The following is a 20,069-nucleotide window of genomic DNA, read 5'->3' as shown; positions in this document are numbered from 1 at the left end:
GGCTCAAACCGGTAATGTTTTATTTTCACATCATTATGCAATTTGTCTTCTTTAAGTAAGGAATGCATTATTGTTCAATGCTATGTTTTTGTGTATAGGTGGAAATTTTCTAAAATAGCAATGCAAATGAACGCTAAGTTTAATCATGATTTGTTGTTTCATTTGGATAATTAGAAAGTGCCGACTACAATTAATGAACTGTACACATTCTAAAATCAGTGTATTTGAATAATGCCTTTTAATGAGTCTTTTTATTAGCACAAATTAAAAAGATAAAAAATAAAACTTTTCAAAACACATTTTTGTCTTTAAAGGACTTAAAGCAGGACTGCCCAACCCTGTTCTTGGAGATGTACCACCCTCTAGGTTTTCACTCCAACCCTAACAAAGCACACCTCATTCAACAGCTAGATGTCTTTTTGAGCTGCTGATTAGTAGAATCAAGTGTGAAAAATTAGGGCTGAAATGAAAACATACAGGACAGTAGATCTCCAGGAACAGGGTTGTTCATCCCTGTCTTGAAGTAACCATTAAGAGATGTCAGATACACAATAGAGTGCTCAATAAGACCCAATCAGTTGAGACCCTTGAGGTACATAATTACACAGAGAGTCTGTGCTGGGTAACCCAATCTGAGTGCATTGTTGATTGGCAGAACATTAAAACCTTCTTGTTCAATGTAAGTGCCACTTTCATTGCTGTAAACAAGTAATACATTTATGGAGGAGTTACATCGGGGGGGAAAAAAAGTAGTACAAAATTCTCCATAGCTCTTAAAATTCTTGGACCATTCATTGCCACAACATTGCCTGAGTATTGGGGATAAGTAATAGCCGTGAGCTTGACATATTAATGTAGAGTTAAAGCACATTGTAATATGGTTATATTGTGGGCCTTAGGAGTTTAGGAGTGATCATTGAATAACATTACAAAATGAAGAGGTGGGAAATGAGCGTGTCACTTCCTGTCCCCACAGAGCGGGCAGACAGCGCTGATGTTGGCCGCAGAGCAGGGAAGCTTGGAGATCGTCCAGGAGCTAATCAGGAGGGGAGCCAACATCAACCTGGATGATGTTGTATGTAACAAACAAAAAAAAAAAAACCTCAAAACCACACTGTGGACATATTTCCTCCTGGTTGTTTGCTTGTCTTTGTCTGTGAACAGGGTTATCAAAATAGGTTTAAAACAGACTACATGTTTAGAACGGGAGCGTGTCTGTGTTCCCAGGGTCCTAAGTTCTACTGCACCTGACAAAACGTTATGAACAATTTTTCATAATTTCTTGGAAAATATTATTATTATTGTGGACTTCTGAGCATAGCTAAGCCATTTGTTTGCTGATAGACCTAGCTGACATCGTTTTCTGGAGTAAGACAAACAATCATTGATTTACTGTCTCTGTCTCTATCTACTGAACACAGATAAGGTTTCATGTAGAGCTGGGGAACATAGGACCCTGGGAACATAGGACCCTTTGTCGTGTTTCCATTATGTGCCATATAAATCTGGGGAACATAGGACCCTGGGAACATAGGAATGACTCCTTTAAAACACACACCACGTACTGGTGTCCAGTTTTATGGAAGTGGGTCAGTGTAAAGAAATGACCCTTTTTCATTTCTAATTTGGAACTAATAGTGACTACATCCCAGTCTTTCTTAATGCTAATTTAATAAACTTTTGCATGACAATGGGTGAAGTGATTCCATTTTGAACAAAAGGAAAATTACAAGATTATAGCATTCCTATGAATTATACATGAGGCTGCAGAGAATGCATTTTACTTAATTCTCTGTGATTTTATTTAAGTAAAGAGCCCAACCCTTTCATTTAAATATGGCACATGACTCAGCATTTTAAGCCATACAGTACAATTTTCAACACAACCCCCACAGGACAACACAGCAGTTTTAAATAGAAAGAAAACCCCAGGAAAGTGTTTAATTAGATGTAGTAAGCATCTGTAAATTGTGAAATTTGTGTACATTCAGAGCCTCTTATAGGCCATGTCAGTATCTCTAGCCTGTGGAAACTGTGTGTGTGTGTGTGTGTGTGGGTGTACTATCTATCTATCTATCTATCTATATCTATATATATATATATATATATATATATACACATGTATAAACACATATGTATATATCCATATGCATACACACACATACATACATATAGAATACCATTGGGACAAAGTATAAAAAGGTTGACACACTCTGAATATGCAGCACACACACCGTTTTTATTGAACCCTGTATCCTTAACGACAGATGTGGGATTAGACTACGACAAATTACAGTTATGCTGAGCCCTCGGTGGCCACCTCCTGAAGCAGAATCCCGTCAGGGCCATGAAATGAGCGCGAGCTTCGTATATCCAGCTTTGTCAGGGGTTCACTTTGGCTGACGTCTTTGCAGAAAGGTTCGAATGAATTTCGACTTAACAATGAGCGAACGGACGAGTTTCAGCAATTAGCCTCGGTTGCCCTCAGAGAGCGGTTAGCTAAGTTTGACTGAAAGCCCCGCAGTGCCAGCTTGCTGAATTCGTCACTCTCGACGATAAACACAGAGCCCTATAATAAGCACCCAGAGAACAAAACATGCCTGTAGTTGAGTAAATCACTGGGTGTATATATCCCCGGCCCAGGTCTGCTCTCACACACACACACACACACACACACACACGCATTCGCCCTCTCGCCGCGCAAAAAGCGGATAGGTGAAGGCAGACCCGGGAGCGTACGCCCGACTCCGATCGACCGCGCCGTTCTGTCCGTCCTGCCCGTCAGCCGTGTCCATGAGCACCTGGTATGACCAGCCGGTAGGTACGGCGCCGTGGCACAGCTCGGTTGGAGCTGGCGGTGTCCCAAATCTGCGTCCCCCCCCCCGGTGACCTGCTCCGCCCTCTGCTCCGCTGCCCCGCAGGACTGCTGGACGGCGCTGATCTCAGCCGCCAGGGAGGGCCACGTCGAGGTAGTGACGGAGCTGCTTGCCAACAATGCCAACCTGGAGCACCGGGATATGGTGAGGAGGGCTGAGAATTGGGCGGGTGCCTACTGGGGTGTTATACAGGTTTTTGCTGTTATTAAATTCTGCGCTTCTACTCCTGTTTTTAGTTTACAGTTCTTAGTTTTCTAATGGACAGTTCTGATATTTTACGCCAGTTTTTGGATTTGGTTTGTAGTGTTGTACAAGACAATTGTAGTTAGTCTCCTCATTTTGATTTAATTTTTTTAAATTAAAATTAAATTGAGTACAACTTTTTTTAGTAGTTTTTATTCTACTTAAGTTTTACGATTCTACTCCTACGATACTTTTATTTTTGCTTTTGTACATTATAGTTGTATAGTTGTGCTGTTTCTGCTTTCTGCAGCTTTACTGCCATTTTGTTTTGTTTATTTACAGTTTAAATTTGTGACTTCTGAACAGAAATTAAAACTAGTTTACTAACTCCTTCATAATCTTTTTTGTGCATCCACGATTCCACAAGCTCCTTTTAATAATTTTTTACATTTTAATTTTTACCTTTTTTAACCAGGTAGGCCTACCAAAAATGTAATTCTCTTCTGCATTGATGACCTGGGAAATCATGAAGGGAGTGCAAGGGATTGTGTTGGCAGTGAAATATAGGGGTTGATTAGGTGGCCAGATGTAGAGAGCCGGTTGTCATGGGAATTTGGCAAGGGTATATTTTAATGATCGCAGCGTGTTAGTGACCTCTGCTTAATGTGTCATCCAAGAGGTGGCACCTTCTACAGCAAAGTGCCCCGTCACGATTTTGGACGGACATAAGATGTATTCAAACGTTATCACTTGAGGGGAGTAGGCCGCACAATATTCAAACAAAATATTCAAACGTACGTACAAAAACAAGGGGAAAATGCTAAATAACATGACATGGTTACAAGTTCCCTCATCATTATGGAAATTCTAACAGCTTTTACCTTTATATCTGAACATTGTACACAGTGAAAAGAGTACTTATGCCACTGTTCTACTGGTTGTTGCCGACACATGGCTCCTACAATTGTTTTTTTCCTGGCAGTGTGTGGATTATGCGGTTTAATGTGCCCTGGCATGCAGGTCCGACTCTTTCTGAGCTCCTTATTAAACTCTCCTCTAGGTGAGTCAGTCCCTCGTAGTGGGACTCGCAGCAGTCTTGACGCGTTTAAGCTGCTGGGGTGCCAGCAAGTCTGCAGGGACGCGATAATAATAACACTAGCGCAAGGTTTGCTGGCCCTCAGCTGGCCCGTGAGTTTAAAGAGTTTCATCTGACACGTGAAATGTGCATTAGTCACCGTTGGCGGCCTGAAGTCAGTTCCTAAAAATGGCAGCGTTGCCCACACACAGACGCTCTGTCAACTCGAGAGCAGAAATGGCCGCGCTTGTCAGTTGCATTTTCAGATTAGCTTGAAAAATGTTCATATGACTGTTTGAAATGTGATTATCCCTTGTTTAATCCCATTATGGCCTGGACTCCTGCTAAGACCTCTGTTTCAGAACTGTGTTCACTCGAATGCTCTCGCCTTCTAGCCAGTGACTTATTTTCAACTCGACAAGAAAGGCATTACTTTAGGGGAACCTTTTCTCACCGATAATTGTGCTTAGCTTGTGGGCACCTGGAATGTTGTTGGGAGAAGTTACAGCAATGAAGTGGTAACTAGCTTGTTCTGAAAGTTTTGTTTAGCAGAAATAATTGCTGTGCTTTTAAATATGTGATAAAAAAGGAGTTGTCTACAGTAGTTGCTGTGCACTGGGCCAATTTTTCACGTGTAAAAGAATAAAAAACTTTATTTACACATTTATTTGCATATCATACAAAAATTCAAAGCTCTTTCCTGATGATGCAAAATTACTGCTGACAATAAAAACTACGAACAGAAAAGTAAGCACTGGAAATAACATGAAATGAACAGGTCATGCAATAAAAATATTAGGAATAAAACAAACCTACAGCACCTTGAATATATTCACCCCCTTGAACTTTTTACGTTTTGTCCTGTTACACCTTCAAATTTTAATGCATTGGAATATTTTTTATATCCCTTTCACAAACACAGTAAATTCAACACATGATGCTATTTTTCGATTTAACAACACTTTTCTAGAAAAAAAAGAAAGGCCTTCCGTTTCTAATTCCAAAAGTATTTGCCCCTCGGAGTCAGTATTTTGTAGGTAGGGCTTTGGTAGTAATTACAGCGTCAAACCCTCTTGGGTATGTCTGCACATTTACATTTTGAATTCTTTCTCATTCCTCTGCCAGGTTAAACAGAGATTGTCAGCGGTCAGAAATTTTCAGGCCATACCACAGATTTTCAGTGGGATTTAAATCGAAGTCTCAAGGCTTTGGCTGGGTTTCTTGTTTTTAAGCCATTCCTTTTGTAGTTTCTTCCATGCACCTTTGGTAATTGTCCTGTTGGGACACACATGTCCTGTCCTCACATATCTCATTTGACATGGGATTCATAATACAATCCATCATATTGATCAGGAGATATTACTATTTTTAAACCTAAACGAGCAGATACATTTGTCTCTTGCATTTTTAACTCCTTTATTTTATTTGAACATAAATTACCTCCATAAGAAATAGGCTATGTGTTTGAATTGGCTGAAAGGCTTTACTTGGGTATTGTAATATCAGTCAATTGCCAATAGGAAATGCACTGTGGGTGCTACTTTATTTTTTAACATTTATTTAACCTTAATTTTACCAGGCAAACAGTGTTGCCATGAGAATGCTTTAGATGTCTATTTATTATTATTTTTTACCTCCAAACGTGCCCAGTTTAAAGTGTGTTTTATGATGATAGTTTATGGGGCTAATTGTGTGTTTGTGCGTGTGTGGGTGTGTGTGTGTGTGTGTGTGTGCGCGCGTGTGTTTGTGTGTGTGTGTGTGTATGTGTGTGTGTGCGTGTGTTTGTGTGTGTGTTTGTGTGTGTGTGTTGCTCACACATGTCTGCTGCAGGGGGGTTGGAGCGCCCTCATGTGGGCAGCCTACAAGGGACGTACTGAAGTGGCCAGACTACTGTTGGAAAAGGGAGCTAATCCCAACATCACTGGGCAGGTAAGTTCCAGAACTCTCTATATTTAGCATTAAGTGCTGCCTTCTCAAACGCATGGCCCCTGCCTGCATCCTGGGCTCAAAATATGATGAGAGAGAGTGCGTCTTGATTAGATGGGTTGATAAGTCATTCTGCCATATATTATATTTGTCATATTAAATATATTTCACAAATGAATTTTGGGCTGCTATTTCCCTCTGTATCCTTCAATAAAACACACATTAATGTTGTTAGGGAATCTCATTAGGCCAGTTTTTTTTTTACCTTATTCTCTGAATGTGCCCATGTGCTAAACTACTATATTCACATGCATGAAATACAGGTAATTGAATGATGGTTTGTATAATGGCTGTACAGGTTGGTGTAAACTGGCTCAGTCGCTAGCTCACTCAGTCAGTTGGTCAGCGAGTCGGTTGCTCTGTGCGGTGCTCTACCGTCTAAATCAGGTTCACTCACTGACCTTTGGACCCGTAAAGTCTGAGAGGTCACTCTGCGTTCGACGCGCGGGAAATTGACTCACCGGACAATGTGTGTAATTTTGTTTCTGTCTGCCGGGAGCAGTACAGCGTCTACCCCATTATTTGGGCGGCAGGACGAGGTCACGCGGAGATCGTCCGCCTTCTGCTCCAGTACGGAGGCAAAGTCAACTGTTCCGACAAGGTACGCGTCCAGTTTATTTTTTTTGAGGTAGGAAATTCGATCACTTCCGAAAATAGCTTTTAGCAGACAGGAGTCGTCCCGCTGTGATTTGGAATGTTCGTGTGAGTATTGGTATTGGATTGACGGGCAACTTTCCTCCCTCCCTCCCCCGTCTCTCAGTATGGCACCACACCCCTGATCTGGGCATCCAGGAAGGGCCACTATGACTGCGTGATGCACCTGCTGGACAACGGGGCCGATGTGGACCAGGAGGGTGCGGTACGTATGGAACTTCGGCCAGGCCTCTGATGATTTTCTATGAAACAAAACAAATGAACACCCTCACCGACGACTCCGTGTCTGTCCGCATCTGCAACTGCTGTGTCATGCTGCTTATGCAGAAACTGTCCAGCGGACAGGCTGTTGTCATAGAAGGGGCAGTTGGCACGTTGCAATTTTAGATCTTCTTTTGGTAGGCTGTCTTTGAGCTGTTACAAACCTTCCAGGTTGTTTACGTTGCGGTGTCATAGAAAATGCGGTCGGTGCAGTGTCATTATGATGTCACCTGATGGCCCCTACCCCCCTCTTGCTGGTGCAGAACTCCATGACGGCTCTGATCGTGGCCGTGAGGGGTGGATACGCTGAAGTGGTCAGAGAGCTCCTGCAGAGGAACCCCAACGTCAACATGACGGACAAGGACGGCAACACGGCCCTGATGTTCGCCGCCAAAGAGGGCCACACCGAGATCGTCCAGGACCTGCTGGATGCCGGAACCTACGTGAACATTCCCGACAGGGTAGGCGCTCCACCCGGTCAAGCAGCTGGGTTCTTAGAGACCTGGAGCAAAGTGGTTATCTATCCAAACAACAAGGAAACATGCACCTGCATCCAATGCTAGATGTTTGGTTGAAGGTGACACATCAATAAATGAAAAATATGCACACCTGGCTGAAGTTTACACTAAAAAACTATATGTATGTACAGAGAGCTCCATAATATTTTGGACACAGACATATATTTACATATTTTCTTGATTTTGCTATGTACTTTGCAATTTTAGGTTTTGCAACCAAACCATTCACAAAAGATTTGATCAGTGTAACATGGTAGGGCACATATGATTATACTGAGATATCCTATCTGCTCAAGTTCAACCAAATTCCTCCAAACACAATGGACGACAATTCATCTTACAGCAAGACAGCGATCCCAAAAATACATTTTCTAGAGAATCTGCATTTTTACAACATGTGAATTGTTTGATTACAAATCAGCGAAGTACAGAGCTGAATCGAGAAAAAGAAAAGTTTTTGTCCCAAACAATGTGGAGCTCACTGTATATCCAAACAACACATCAATATGACCTTGCCTTGTGTATTTTCATAGCAGTGACCCTTACTTTAGTTATGCCAATTTCAATAGTTGTTATTTTTGCACATTCTCCATTTGTGCAGCTTTGTGAGGAATAGGCTGATTGGGGACCCAGAGCTAGCTGAGTGGCATTTCTTCTGAAAAGAGAAGGCTGCTATACTGTGAAGGAAACTTAGCTCAAACATCAAAGAATTTTGCAGCTCTCAGTGAGCTCCAGCTCTGTGTGACTGAAATACCAACAGCTCCTTCAGCAGAACTCCCAGCCCTCTCTGTTCAAACATACAGTAGTCTTCACCATGCTTCAGCAAAACCATTACAAGCGTCTGTGCAGTACAATACACAAAGGCTGCCAGCACTACTTAGCAAATGCATTTGTTTGTTTGTGTCTGTGTCTGTGCATGTTTGTGTGTGTGCGTGTGTGTGTGCTTGCGGTTGTGTCTGTCTCTGTACACGTGTGTGTGGGTGTGTGTTTGTGTCCGTGTTTGTGCACGTGTGTGTGTATCTGTGTGTCTGTATCTGTGCGCATGGGTGTGGGTCTTTGTGTGTGTGTGTGTGTGTGTGTGTGTGTGTGTATCTGCATGTGTGTGTATGTCTGTGCACATGGGCGTGTATGTCTTTGGGTGTGGTTGCGTTTGCTTGTGTGTGTGTGTGTGTGTGTGTGCACATGGCTGTGTGTGTGGGTGCTTGTGTGTGTGTGCACATGGCTGTGTGTGTGGGTGCTTCTGTGTGTGTGTATCTGTGCACATGGCTGTGTATGTCTTTGCGTGTGGTTGTGTGTGTGTGTGTGTGTGTGTGTGCACATGGCTGTGTGTGTGGTGCTTGTGTGTGTGTGTATCTGTGCACATGGCTGTGTATGTCTTTGCATGTGGTTGTGTGTGTGTGTATCTGTGCACATGGCTGTGTATGTCTTTGCATGTGGTTGTGTGTGTGTGTATCTGTACACATGGCTGTGTATGTCTTTGCATGTGATTGTGTGTGTGTGTATCTCTCCACATGGCTGTGTATGTCTTTGCGTGTGGTTGTGTGTGTGTGTGTGTGTGTGTGTGTGTATCTGTGCACATGGCTGTGTATGTCTTTGCATGTGGTTGTGTGTGTGTGTGTGTATCTGTGCACATGGCTGTGTATGTCTTTGCATGTGGTTGTGTGTGTGTGTGTGTGTGTGTGTGTGTGTGTGCACATGGCTGTGTGTGTGGGTGCTTGTGTGTGTGTGTATCTGTGCACATGGCTGTGTATGTCTTTGCATGTGGTTGTGTGTGTGTATGTGTGCACATGGCTGTGTATGTCTTTGCGTGTGGTTGTGTGTGTGTGTGTGTGTGCACATGGCTGTGTGTGTGGGTGCTTGTGTGTGTGTGTATCTGTGCACATGGCTGTGTATGTCTTTGCATGTGGTTGTGTGTGTGTGTATCTGTGCACATGGCTGTATGTCTTTGCATGTGGTTGTGTGTGTGTGTATCTGTGCACATGGCTGTGTATGTCTTTGCATGTGGTTGTGTGTGTGTGTGTGTGTGTGTGTGTGCACATGGCTGTGTGTGTGGGTGCTTGTGTGTGTGTGTGTATCTGTGCACATGGCTGTGTATGTCTTTGCATGTGGTTGTGTGTGTGTGTGTGTGTGTGTGTGTGTGTGTATCTTGCAGAGCGGGGACACGGTGCTGATCGGAGCCGTGAGGGGAGGCCACGTGGAGATCGTCAGAGCCCTGCTGAACAAATACGCAGACATTGACATCAGAGGTCAGGTACGGGCCTCCAGCCCCGCACACACAGCTCAGAGCAGCTGCACGGTAGAGCTCAGACAGGTCGCACGCGCAGAGGTAGCGCCCTGGTGCGAGTCGGGACGTGGACTCCCGCCCGCGTCCTCTGACCACGCCCGCCGCCAGCTGCTGCTGCTTTTCATCCCGCGGTTCAGCGGCTGCAGGACTGCAGGTCGATTTATCGATTAACACGCGATAAAGAAAGAAGGTCAAACGGAATTGGTGTAGTTTCATCATTACGTACAACTGAAACAAATGTAGAGATTTATAAGTATAGATCATCTAATTGTTGTTAAATTGTTACATTTTTTAACTTCCAGATTAAGACAAGAAATTAGCCAAGATGGGCTGAACGGCCTACTTCACATCTGTAGGTTATCTGATGTTGACGTTATTAAATATCGAAGTAATTAATTTCATATCCTCAGTGCACTTTTGCAGCAGCTTTTAAAGTCTGTAGTGCTACTGCTACAGCTCATATTTAACTGATGGCACAGGCTGTAGTTTCCCTGATAGAGCTGGAGTTAGCCTGGACTGCTGCGGTTTGCCTCACTCTTTGACTCTCCTGCTGTAGGACAGTAAGACTGCTCTCTACTGGGCAGTGGAGAAAGTGAATGCCACCATGGTGAGAGATATACTGCAGTGTAACCCTGACACTGAGACCTGCACCAAGGTGAGACTCGCTTCGTACTATACCAAGCTCCTGCTAATGTGCCATACACACACCCTGTTAATGAATCTCACACACCTGTTAATGTATAGTACAACACACACCGTTAACAAATCTCACACAGCTGTGATTGTACAACACACCCTGTCAATATACCACACGCACACCTGTTAATGTGTTGTACAACACACACCCTGTTAATGAATATCACACGCCTGTTAATGTATAGTACAACACACACCGTTAACAAATCTCACACAACTGTGATTGTACAACACCCCCTGTCAATTTACAGCACACACACCTGTTAATGTACCACACACACCGTTAACCCACCCACACACCTGTTAATGTTCCATACGTACCCTGATAATGAACCTCACACACCTGTTCATGTATCTCACATACTTTGTAATGTAACACACCTGTTGACACTCCTAACAGCTCTATTAATATAGCTCACACAACCTCCTTTAACATGTTTGTCCGCGCGTTTGTCTGCACGCACATGCACGTGCGTGTGTTGGTTTCAGGATGAAGAGACCCCTCTGATCAAAGCCACAAAGATGAGGAACATCGAGATTGTGGAGCTCCTGCTGGACAAAGCGGCCAAGGTGTCTGCCGTGGACAAGGTACGGTTTGTAAGAGGACAGAAGCCTCTTTGTGTGACCCTGTCCCTGGGTCAGCCTCCTAGGAGACGCGGTAGAAGAAAAACAAAATGCACGCACATTAATACAAGTAACGCAGGTGTAAGATCTAGGTTACACGTGAAAAATGGGAATAAAGTCCGCACCCAGCGATTACTGTGACCAATGAACTTTGACCCATTTTTCAGTGAGGTCTCCAAACCTTTAATGTGATCCCTGGAAATACAGAACACGAACGGGAACATTCTGGTGTTGACCGGAGAGATCCGTACGTGTCATAGAACAGTCAGTTCGGAGAACCGAGCGCTATTATATTTAAGTACGCTCTCTGGACAGTGCTGCAGAATATCACATGGCCGTTACCCACAATCCATCTCTTTTATCCCCGCTGGGCGCCCAGCGTGGGGGTAGGCGGAGCGGGGTCGGGACGGTCGGTCACCGGCGCCGCGAGGCTGCTGACCCGGTCGCGAGTGAACACGATCGCGTCTCTCTCTCTCTCTCTCTCTCTCTCTCTCTCTCTCTCTCTGGTCTTTCCCGCCCGGGCAGAAAGGAGACACCGCGCTCCACATCGCCATCCGGGGCCGGAGCCGCAGGCTGGCCGAGCTCCTGCTGAGGAACCCCAAAGACGGCCGCCTGCTCTACCGCCCCAACAAGGCCGGGGAGACGCCCTACAACATCGACTGCACCCACCAGAAGAGCATCCTCACCCAGATCTTCGGAGCCAGTCAGTGTCTCCTCGCCTTGCTGTTATCGTAGTATCACCACAGAGCCCCAACCGTCCGCCTTAGCGCCCTGTTAAATGTTAAACTCTGCTGCTCATAACCTCCACTTGAAAAATGGTTCACGTTGTGTACTGCTCGGAAGCATCTGTTAATTGTGATGATTGGTATATCAGTGGAATAATTTGGGAGCTGTAGCTGTTTGGCACAATGCAGACATATTTAGTAATTGCAGTGATGACGGTGCTACCTGGTACAGTATGTAACCCAGGCAATGCTGCCAGGCTTTGGTTGGGAATGCTGCCACGGTTGTAAAATAATGAAACAAACTACAGGTGCAATTAAATGCGGAAACTGTAAGAAGTATTGTCTATTTAAAGATGACTCCATATAGGCCAATCAATAACGAGGTATTGACTTTTGTTAGGAACCTTAGCTTCTCTCCCTGGAGGAAAGGTTGAGGACAGTGCAGGAATTCACTACACAAAAAACACTGTGCAGTAAGCTTTTATTTCCTTTAGTAATCACACTGGACCAGCAGGAGGTCTAGTAAAAGGTTCTGCCACAGCAACCGTCCTCGAGCTGATGTTCTGTCCTGGGTTAAATAATATTAAATAAATGTATATAAAGGAGCCTGACATGACTTACACGTCCCACCTTATCTGGGCTGAGATGTGAGTGCCCTACGTTTAGGAACCAGGTATGCTTTGTTTACAAGCAACACATGCTGAGGACACAAAAACTTCAAACCCAACATTGTGTCCCGGTCTCTCCCCCCCACCCCCCCACCCCAGAGCACCTGTCGCCCACGGAGTCGGACGGGGACATGCTGGGGTACGACCTGTACAGCAGCGCGCTGGCGGACATCTTGAGCGAGCCCACCATGCAGCCGCCCATCTGCGTGGGCCTGTACGCCCAGTGGGGCAGCGGCAAGTCCTTCCTGCTCAAGAAGCTGGAGGGTAAGGGGGAGCCTTAACCTCACCACGCCACCCCACCTCACGCACACGTGCCCCCACCTCACGCACTCACCCCCACCTCACGCACACGTGCCCCCACCTCAAGCACACCCCCACCTCACGCACACGTGCCCCCACCTCAAGCACACCCCCACCTCACGCACACGTGCCCCCACCTCAATCAAGCACACCCCCACCTCACGCACGCCATACACACCCACCAAAGTTAGGCTCAAACAGCAGCTGACGGCCAGGGCGTGGCTTATGCGAGTAACTATAATCCCTATAAACATGAAGAGGCACCTAATCTTGAAATAATGAAAAGCTTATTGAAATTCTGGCGTTGCAACTTGCGGTTGGGAGGGAAACCAGCGTACACGGGGGGCCCCGCAGGGCCGAGGTTGGGAACCGCTGCCTTAGACAATAAAAAAGATCACTGTGTTGTAATATTAGCTGCTGTCTCTCCCCTCCACCCCCCTCCAGATGAGATGAAGACGTTCGCGGGGCAGCAGGTGAAGCCGCTGTTCCAGTTCTCCTGGCTGGTGGTGGTCCTCACGCTGCTGCTCTGCGGCTCGGTGGCGCTCATCCTGGGGTTCACCATCGACCCCCGCTTGGCCATCGCCGTGTCCCTCAGCCTCCTCGCCCTGCTCTACATCTTCTTCGGTAAAGAGCCAGCGCCGTCCATACCGAGCATTCCGCGCAACAGCGCATTAAAAATGTACACTTCAGTGCAGATCCTATCAGTCATTTTATTCATGTAGAGTAGAACACCTGAGAACTGCTGAAATGTTTGCAACTTCATGAGCGTTGTTTGTGAATATTTGGATATTAAATCGATTTTAAGTTATTTGGAATAAATAATTATATTTTAAAAGCTGACACTGACCAAAAGGGCTGTTTTGCTCCACTAGGGGGCAGTGTTGTATTAGCAAATCAGTAGGAATGTTTCATTTATCCAACATTAAGCACCTATGTTGTGATTTCATAGTTATTACAGTTACATGTGCGTTATATACACATATTTTCATTATTTATTCATATAATAATAAAACTATCCATAAATCAAAAACAGAATTTTAAAAATCCAACATTAAACAATTATTTATTATGTTTGATTTGATTAGCTTTAATTATGTTTACATATAAATTATGTTTTTCAAATAATCTTACTGTTTTGAAATAGATTATTTTTGCTATTGCTTTATTACTGACTAATACTTGTACTAGTTTCTTCTGTTGAACTGCCTCTTGTTATGAACATTGTCTGACTTTGTCTCCCCCTAGTGGTGGTGTACTTTGGTGGGCGGCGGGAGGGGGAGAGTTGGAATTGGGCGTGGGTTCTCAGCACCCATGTGGCACGGCACATTGGTTACCTGGAGCTGCTGCTCAAACTGATGTTCGTCAACCCTCCAGAACTCCCCGAGCAGACCACCCGCGCGCTACCAGTCAGGTATAGCTGCACACGCACACACACACGCACTCACACTCACACACACACACACACACGCATACACACACACACACACACACACGTGGTATACCTCCAGTAATAGTAGTTGCAGCAGTAAAACAGTGTTTTAGTAGTTGTAGTAGTAATAGTTATTGTAGTAGTAGGTGTAGTTGAGGTATTAAACAATTATTGCAGTAGAACAAATTGTAGGTGTAGTCGTAGCAGTGTTAGCTGTAGTGATAGAGGTAGTAGTACTAGTAGTAAGTAGTAGTGATAGTAGTAGCAGCAGTGGCAGTATTCGTAGAAGTAGTAATAGCGTCAGAAGTAATAATAAGAGCAGTAGTAGTAGCAGTTGTAGCGATAATTAGTGCAGAAACTACTTCCTTTACCTTAACCCCTGTCTACGTATCTGCCTCATAACCTGCAGGTTCCTCTTCACTGATTATAACCGGCTGTCCAGCGTGGGCGGGGAGACCTCCATGGCGGAGATGATCGCCACCCTCTCGGATGCCTGTGAGAGGGAGTTTGGCTTCCTGGCCACCAGGCTGTTCAGGGTCTTCAAGACGGACGAGACACAAGGTACGCCTGGACCGGCGTGGTTTGGAACGCTTGAGGTTTGGGGTGAAACGCTTTGACCTTCACCATACAGCTGACCCAATTTCATAATCCCAGGTGCAGGTTTTCACTGGTTTCCCCATGCTGATTGTCATGGACTGAGATAGTTGAATGGCTACATGTCTGTCCATACTATGTTGTCCGTGCCCTGATAGTTTGATTTGTGTGTAGTTATCTTGGTGAAATCAGAAACATCTTCTTTTCTTATGCTGTTTTAAAAATCTGCATCCGCAGGGAAGAAGTGGAAGAAGACGTGCTGTGTCCCGTCCTTCGTCATCTTCGTCTTTATCCTGGGGTGCTTGATCACGGGGTTAGCCCTGCTGGCGGTCTTCAAGGTGGACCGCGAGAACCTGACCGTGAACGCGGTCCTCATCAGCGTGGCGAGCGCGGTTGGCTTGGCACTGGTGCTGAACTTCCGCACGTGGTGGCAGGTGCTGGACTCGGTGCTCAACTCGCAGAGGAAGCGTCTCCACGGCGCCGCAAACCGGATGCACAAGCTGAAGAGCGAGGGGTTCATGAAGGTCAGTGGCCCAGTCTCAGGGCCTGATTTGCTAAGAACTGTAGCATGTGCAGAACCTTTTAGCACACGCAAAACCAATAACACGACCAGTGATTGGTCATAGTATTTGTTTTGAGCCAATCATTGGTTGTGTTACTAGTTTTGCGTGTGGTAAACGGGAAGGCCTTCAGTCCCTCAGTCACCTTTGTGCCAACAGTCTGCATTGTGGTATTTTAATGCTGTTTTTGGAGTTATCATTTTCATACTAACCACAAATGTTAGCCTGTGAGCACCTAGCATGTTGTTTGAAGGAAATAAATCCTATTTGTTGTGAGGCTTTATGAATATGGAACTCTGTTATTTGTGTTTGTGCCATTGAGTGGTGGGAAAGATTTGGAATCTCCATAGTGACCGGCTGCATTAATTTTTGCGGCCCCTTGTGGCCATGACAGGTGCTGAAGTGTGAGGTGGAGCTGATGGCCAAGATGGCGAAGACCATCGATTGCTTTACCCAGAACCAGACTCGCCTGGTGGTCATCATCGATGGGCTAGACTCCTGCGAGCAAGACAAAGTGCTGCAGATGCTGGACACGGTGTGGAGCTGTAACACACTGCAGACAAGCAGCATGAACACGCATACAACTAACAAACACGCTCGTGCATACATACACGCACAAACACAAACACACAGTAACTGAATGTAACACACTCACAAAATGTAAATGCAAATGCAACTCAGAAAATGTGCAAAAACCCTGTATGCATACAGAAAACAATAACACACAACACGCATGTGCAGCAAACACACATCACACACACATCTATAACATGGACAACATGCTTACATGTGTAGACCTACAGTGCATAGCAGACACACTGGCACAGCACATAGGGATATATACACATATATATGTAGCAAATGTATACAATCTACACCAAATATGTTAACCTTAAAACAAGGGAATAATGATTAAACATACAATAAACGTACAGCATGTGAACACACACATGATATGCATACTGTGCATACACATACTAAACTAATAAATACACCATATACACATACACACCGTACAAACAAGCCTCGCAGCAAACACATATGACGTACATATTGCAAGCAGAACAAACAAACAAACACACATACAACACTATAAATATGAAATACAACTCACACGGTGCTCAAAGCACAGGCACAAACTGTTTTGGAGCGGTCTCAACAAGGAATAACCTCAAGGAACGTGGTTATGACTGGCTAAGTCTAAATCTAGCTGAAATTGACCTACCTGCTATTGCACAATAGTCCTCATACATTTATAAGAGGTCTTGCTGCATAGTCTGAGAGGGAAAAGCTCAATTTTTTGTATTTTGCAAATGGCAGATAATTGGATTTGATGCTTCAGCTGGAGTGCACCTAAAGTCATACAGAACGTTCAGTGTCATTTACAGTATCTTCTGGGGAGTTCCATCGTTGGCGGTAACAGTTGAGACTTGTTTGGTTGCAGAAATGAGCAGCACTTGGCCGTGTTGCTATGATTTACCTTTGAAAAGACCTTTCTCCAAGGCAACAAAGGACGCACAGTAGCCGGGGTAGGTCAGAACCGTATATCCCCAGGGTTCAAATTCTTTTTCCAGTGGGAGTAATAGAATTTCCTCTGGCTAAATGCTATTATTGCAGAAAATAATCCCCTGGAATTGGCAAGCTTCCTCGCCTTAATGAAATCTTATGAGGCTGTACATGGGAGGCCGTGAAAGGCGCCCTTTGTGGAGCAATTAACCAAACCTCTCCTAAATTTTGAGCCCTTTGTCCCCCGATTTTAATAAGCATTATGAAATTTAATTCCTCCATTCCTAAATGTTTTGCCGTTCGCTAATGCCGAAGTTTTGATAAGGGAAGGACATTCATGCGAAAGCAATTTGGCGGGCTAAAATAACGAGGAAGGTCGCCGACGGTGGCTGGGCGAATCGCACGGAGGGACGTGGCGGTGTCGCAGGCCCGCGGGCGGCAGTGCGGTGCTGCAGACTGCCGCCGCAGTGAAATCGTAATCATGTGACTGTCAGGCGAAAGGGTTTCGGGAACCCCCGTCGTTCAGAAGGAACAATAAAGCATTGTCTCTCCCGTTCGTAGACGACAGCATGCAGTCCCATCCATTTACCAGAATTTTCATGGTAACGTTTGTGAGGGAGAAGAAGGGTCGCACACTCTATTTTCTCCAACGTTTGTGAGGGGAAATGAACATTACAGATTGGCAGCCGCTCTGGTCACAAGCCAAACCTAATGAGACAAAAGCAGGACCTGGAACTGCCACCTGAACTCCTTTGAATTACATTTTGAGAACATCAAAAATTTTCTGTAAATCAGGGTGAACGTCATACAGTAGCGTTTTATCTTATTGCCTTGCTTCAATCAGCTTCGTGCATGTCTGGTGACACTTGTGAACTTAATTAAAGTATGTGCAACCAGTATGTACGTGCAGGGAGTGTATCCCCCCTGGTTTCAGAGAAGCATCCACTGTGCACCAATTGATACCAGACATACTGTTGGGCTTAGAAGAAGCATTTGGGTGTCAGTCAGCTCACCAGGTTAACAGTAAAATACATTTTTTTCTTTTGTTTTTTTTTTTGTAAAATGATGCCAAATGTGGGGCTGTACCTATTCAATTCCCACCCTAATTTGGATTGTTCAATTATCTGTAGCTGCAGCCACGTTCAACTGTACTGCCGATTCAGGAGAGTGTAGACGTGCAGGCTCTCCTTCGAAACGTGGTGTCACCAGCTGCTTCTTTCCAGAGGAAGTCAGAGGAAGACCTTTCGTACACGGCTTTAGCATTCTGACCAAGTACGGCTGATTGACCAGTGGGGGGCGCTAGGTAACAGTTAAATTATCCAACCCCTAAACGTCTGAACCCTCTCATTCCCTGGCCAATGCACCTACCAATCGCACATTGCCCTATAGAGCTGGCACTGACACCGGCACCATCGACGCTGGCACGGTCATCTTAAAGGATCCGAGACCTTGCAGCTCACCCATGCATCGCAGCGTCGTGCCTTAACCAAATGAGCCACCCAGCAGCGCCTCTGAAGAATATTTGTAGTGCAATCCAGTACCTTCCGTCATCTTTTCCTTTAAGATGAAGATGATTGAGTGTGCTGAATGCTAACGACCGTCTAACTGATTGATTGATTGGTCGAATGAAAGGTTGACTTATGGGTCTCTTTTGCAGGTGAGGGTGCTGTTCTCCAAGGGCCCCTTCATCTCCATCTTCGCGAGCGACCCCCACATCATCATCAAGGCCATCAACCAGAACCTGAACAGCGTGCTGCGCGACTCCAACATCAACGGGCACGACTACATGCGCAACATCGTCCACCTGCCCGTCTTCCTCAACAGCCGGGGCCTGAGCACCTCCAAGAGGCTGTGCATGGCCTCGCCCACCAACGGAGACCTCGGACCCGACGGTACCCCCGCCCGCTCGATCTCTGCGCTATTTGAGCGGCCAAATTCACCGTGCCAGTGTCATGAAAAAAACTTTATGCCCATTTATTTTCTTCTCATCAGTATTGACTGTTCTCCTATATCTCTATGTGCTGTACATATCTTAAAGGCATACTATTCAGGATTTTTAACCTTGTTTGTGGTCCTGTGTTTACAATGAAGGACGTCTCCTCCATCTTCAACCCCACCCACTCACCCCAAGTACCCCACCTAATATAGCTAGCTGGATAACGAGAGATGTTAGTATCGTGAAATGAGCGACAGTAAGCAACAGTAAGAAGACATATTCGATTACAGCTTAATTAATTCCATTATGTTGAATGTAATAGTGGTTTTATTGTTGGGACTTCTATTTCGAAAACTTCAGAATAAAACCCACAATACTTGTTATTGTTGCTAGCTTCACACTGCAGGTAACGACACTTACAGATTCAACAGAAAACAAGCCAATTCTGCATCGCTTTTCATCCCCTTGGTGAACCTCAGCTGACGCCGCCCAAGCCACAGAAAAGAGCACCACTCCCAGAAACATCCCTATCATGTTTTAGAATTACAAATACAGATAAAGGTGCATTAATTTTGTGAAAGTGCGAAAAGACAGATTGCCAGTGCATCATAGAGATGCCTTAGGATCATTATTTTATAGTATTTTCAAGGTAAAAGTTCTGCATAGTATGCTTTTAGGACTGATAAAGTTAGCCAGTGTATGAACTATGCATGTGTCTGGGTAAATGTGAAAAAGGTTTTTGTTTTCCATTTTTTGGAGATACAAGGCTTTTTCTCAACACTGACTGATTTAGAGGCTGAAATGATTGAGTTGAAATGATTGAGGACGTGGTTGTGTGCTTCTTGGGTTACTTAGAACTCAGCTCTAACTGATGTCTCTTGCTCTTTCTCACAACCACATTCACCCTCTCTCTCTCTGTCTTTCTCACATACACTCTCACACTCTCTCTCACACTGAAAACATTCTCACTCATATACTCTCTCTCTGTCTTTATCACATACACTCTCCCTCTCTCTCTCAGACTGAAAACGCACTCTCACACTCATACACTCTCTCTCCTATCTTTATCACATGCACTCTCGCCCTCTCTCTCTCACACACTGAAAACACACTCTCACACTCATACACTCTCTCTCCTATCTTTATCACATACACTCTCGCCCTCTCTCTCACACACACTGAAAACACACTCTC

The 20,069-nt window shown here is 45.0% G+C and overlaps 1 protein-coding gene across 5 annotated transcripts in view; it reads left to right on the top strand.

The window, feature by feature from the left end:
• The window catches only part of LOC118228800 (kinase D-interacting substrate of 220 kDa B-like), a 53,537-nt gene that overhangs the window by 6,053 nt on the left and 27,415 nt on the right, over positions 1-20,069 (top strand). For all 5 annotated transcript variants that reach the window (XM_035420266.1, XM_035420247.1, XM_035420229.1 and 2 more), the window contains exons 3-19: positions 977-1,075; positions 2,922-3,020; positions 5,965-6,063; positions 6,623-6,721; positions 6,881-6,979; positions 7,299-7,496; positions 9,706-9,804; positions 10,394-10,492; positions 11,023-11,121; positions 11,683-11,860; positions 12,650-12,814; positions 13,295-13,474; positions 14,096-14,261; positions 14,689-14,840; positions 15,111-15,397; positions 15,828-15,968; positions 18,597-18,831. In XM_035420266.1, the coding sequence (XP_035276157.1) occupies positions 977-1,075; positions 2,922-3,020; positions 5,965-6,063; positions 6,623-6,721; positions 6,881-6,979; positions 7,299-7,496; positions 9,706-9,804; positions 10,394-10,492; positions 11,023-11,121; positions 11,683-11,860; positions 12,650-12,814; positions 13,295-13,474; positions 14,096-14,261; positions 14,689-14,840; positions 15,111-15,397; positions 15,828-15,968; positions 18,597-18,831 (2,494 nt within the window). The remainder of the gene's footprint in view (positions 1-976; positions 1,076-2,921; positions 3,021-5,964; positions 6,064-6,622; positions 6,722-6,880; positions 6,980-7,298; positions 7,497-9,705; positions 9,805-10,393; positions 10,493-11,022; positions 11,122-11,682; positions 11,861-12,649; positions 12,815-13,294; positions 13,475-14,095; positions 14,262-14,688; positions 14,841-15,110; positions 15,398-15,827; positions 15,969-18,596; positions 18,832-20,069) is intronic.

Source organism: Anguilla anguilla, chromosome 1 (genome assembly GCF_013347855.1).
Source record: "Anguilla anguilla isolate fAngAng1 chromosome 1, fAngAng1.pri, whole genome shotgun sequence".
Taxonomy (NCBI): domain Eukaryota; kingdom Metazoa; phylum Chordata; class Actinopteri; order Anguilliformes; family Anguillidae; genus Anguilla; species Anguilla anguilla.
Note: the sequence above shows the minus strand (reverse complement) of the source record. Positions and strands in the feature narration are given on the sequence as shown.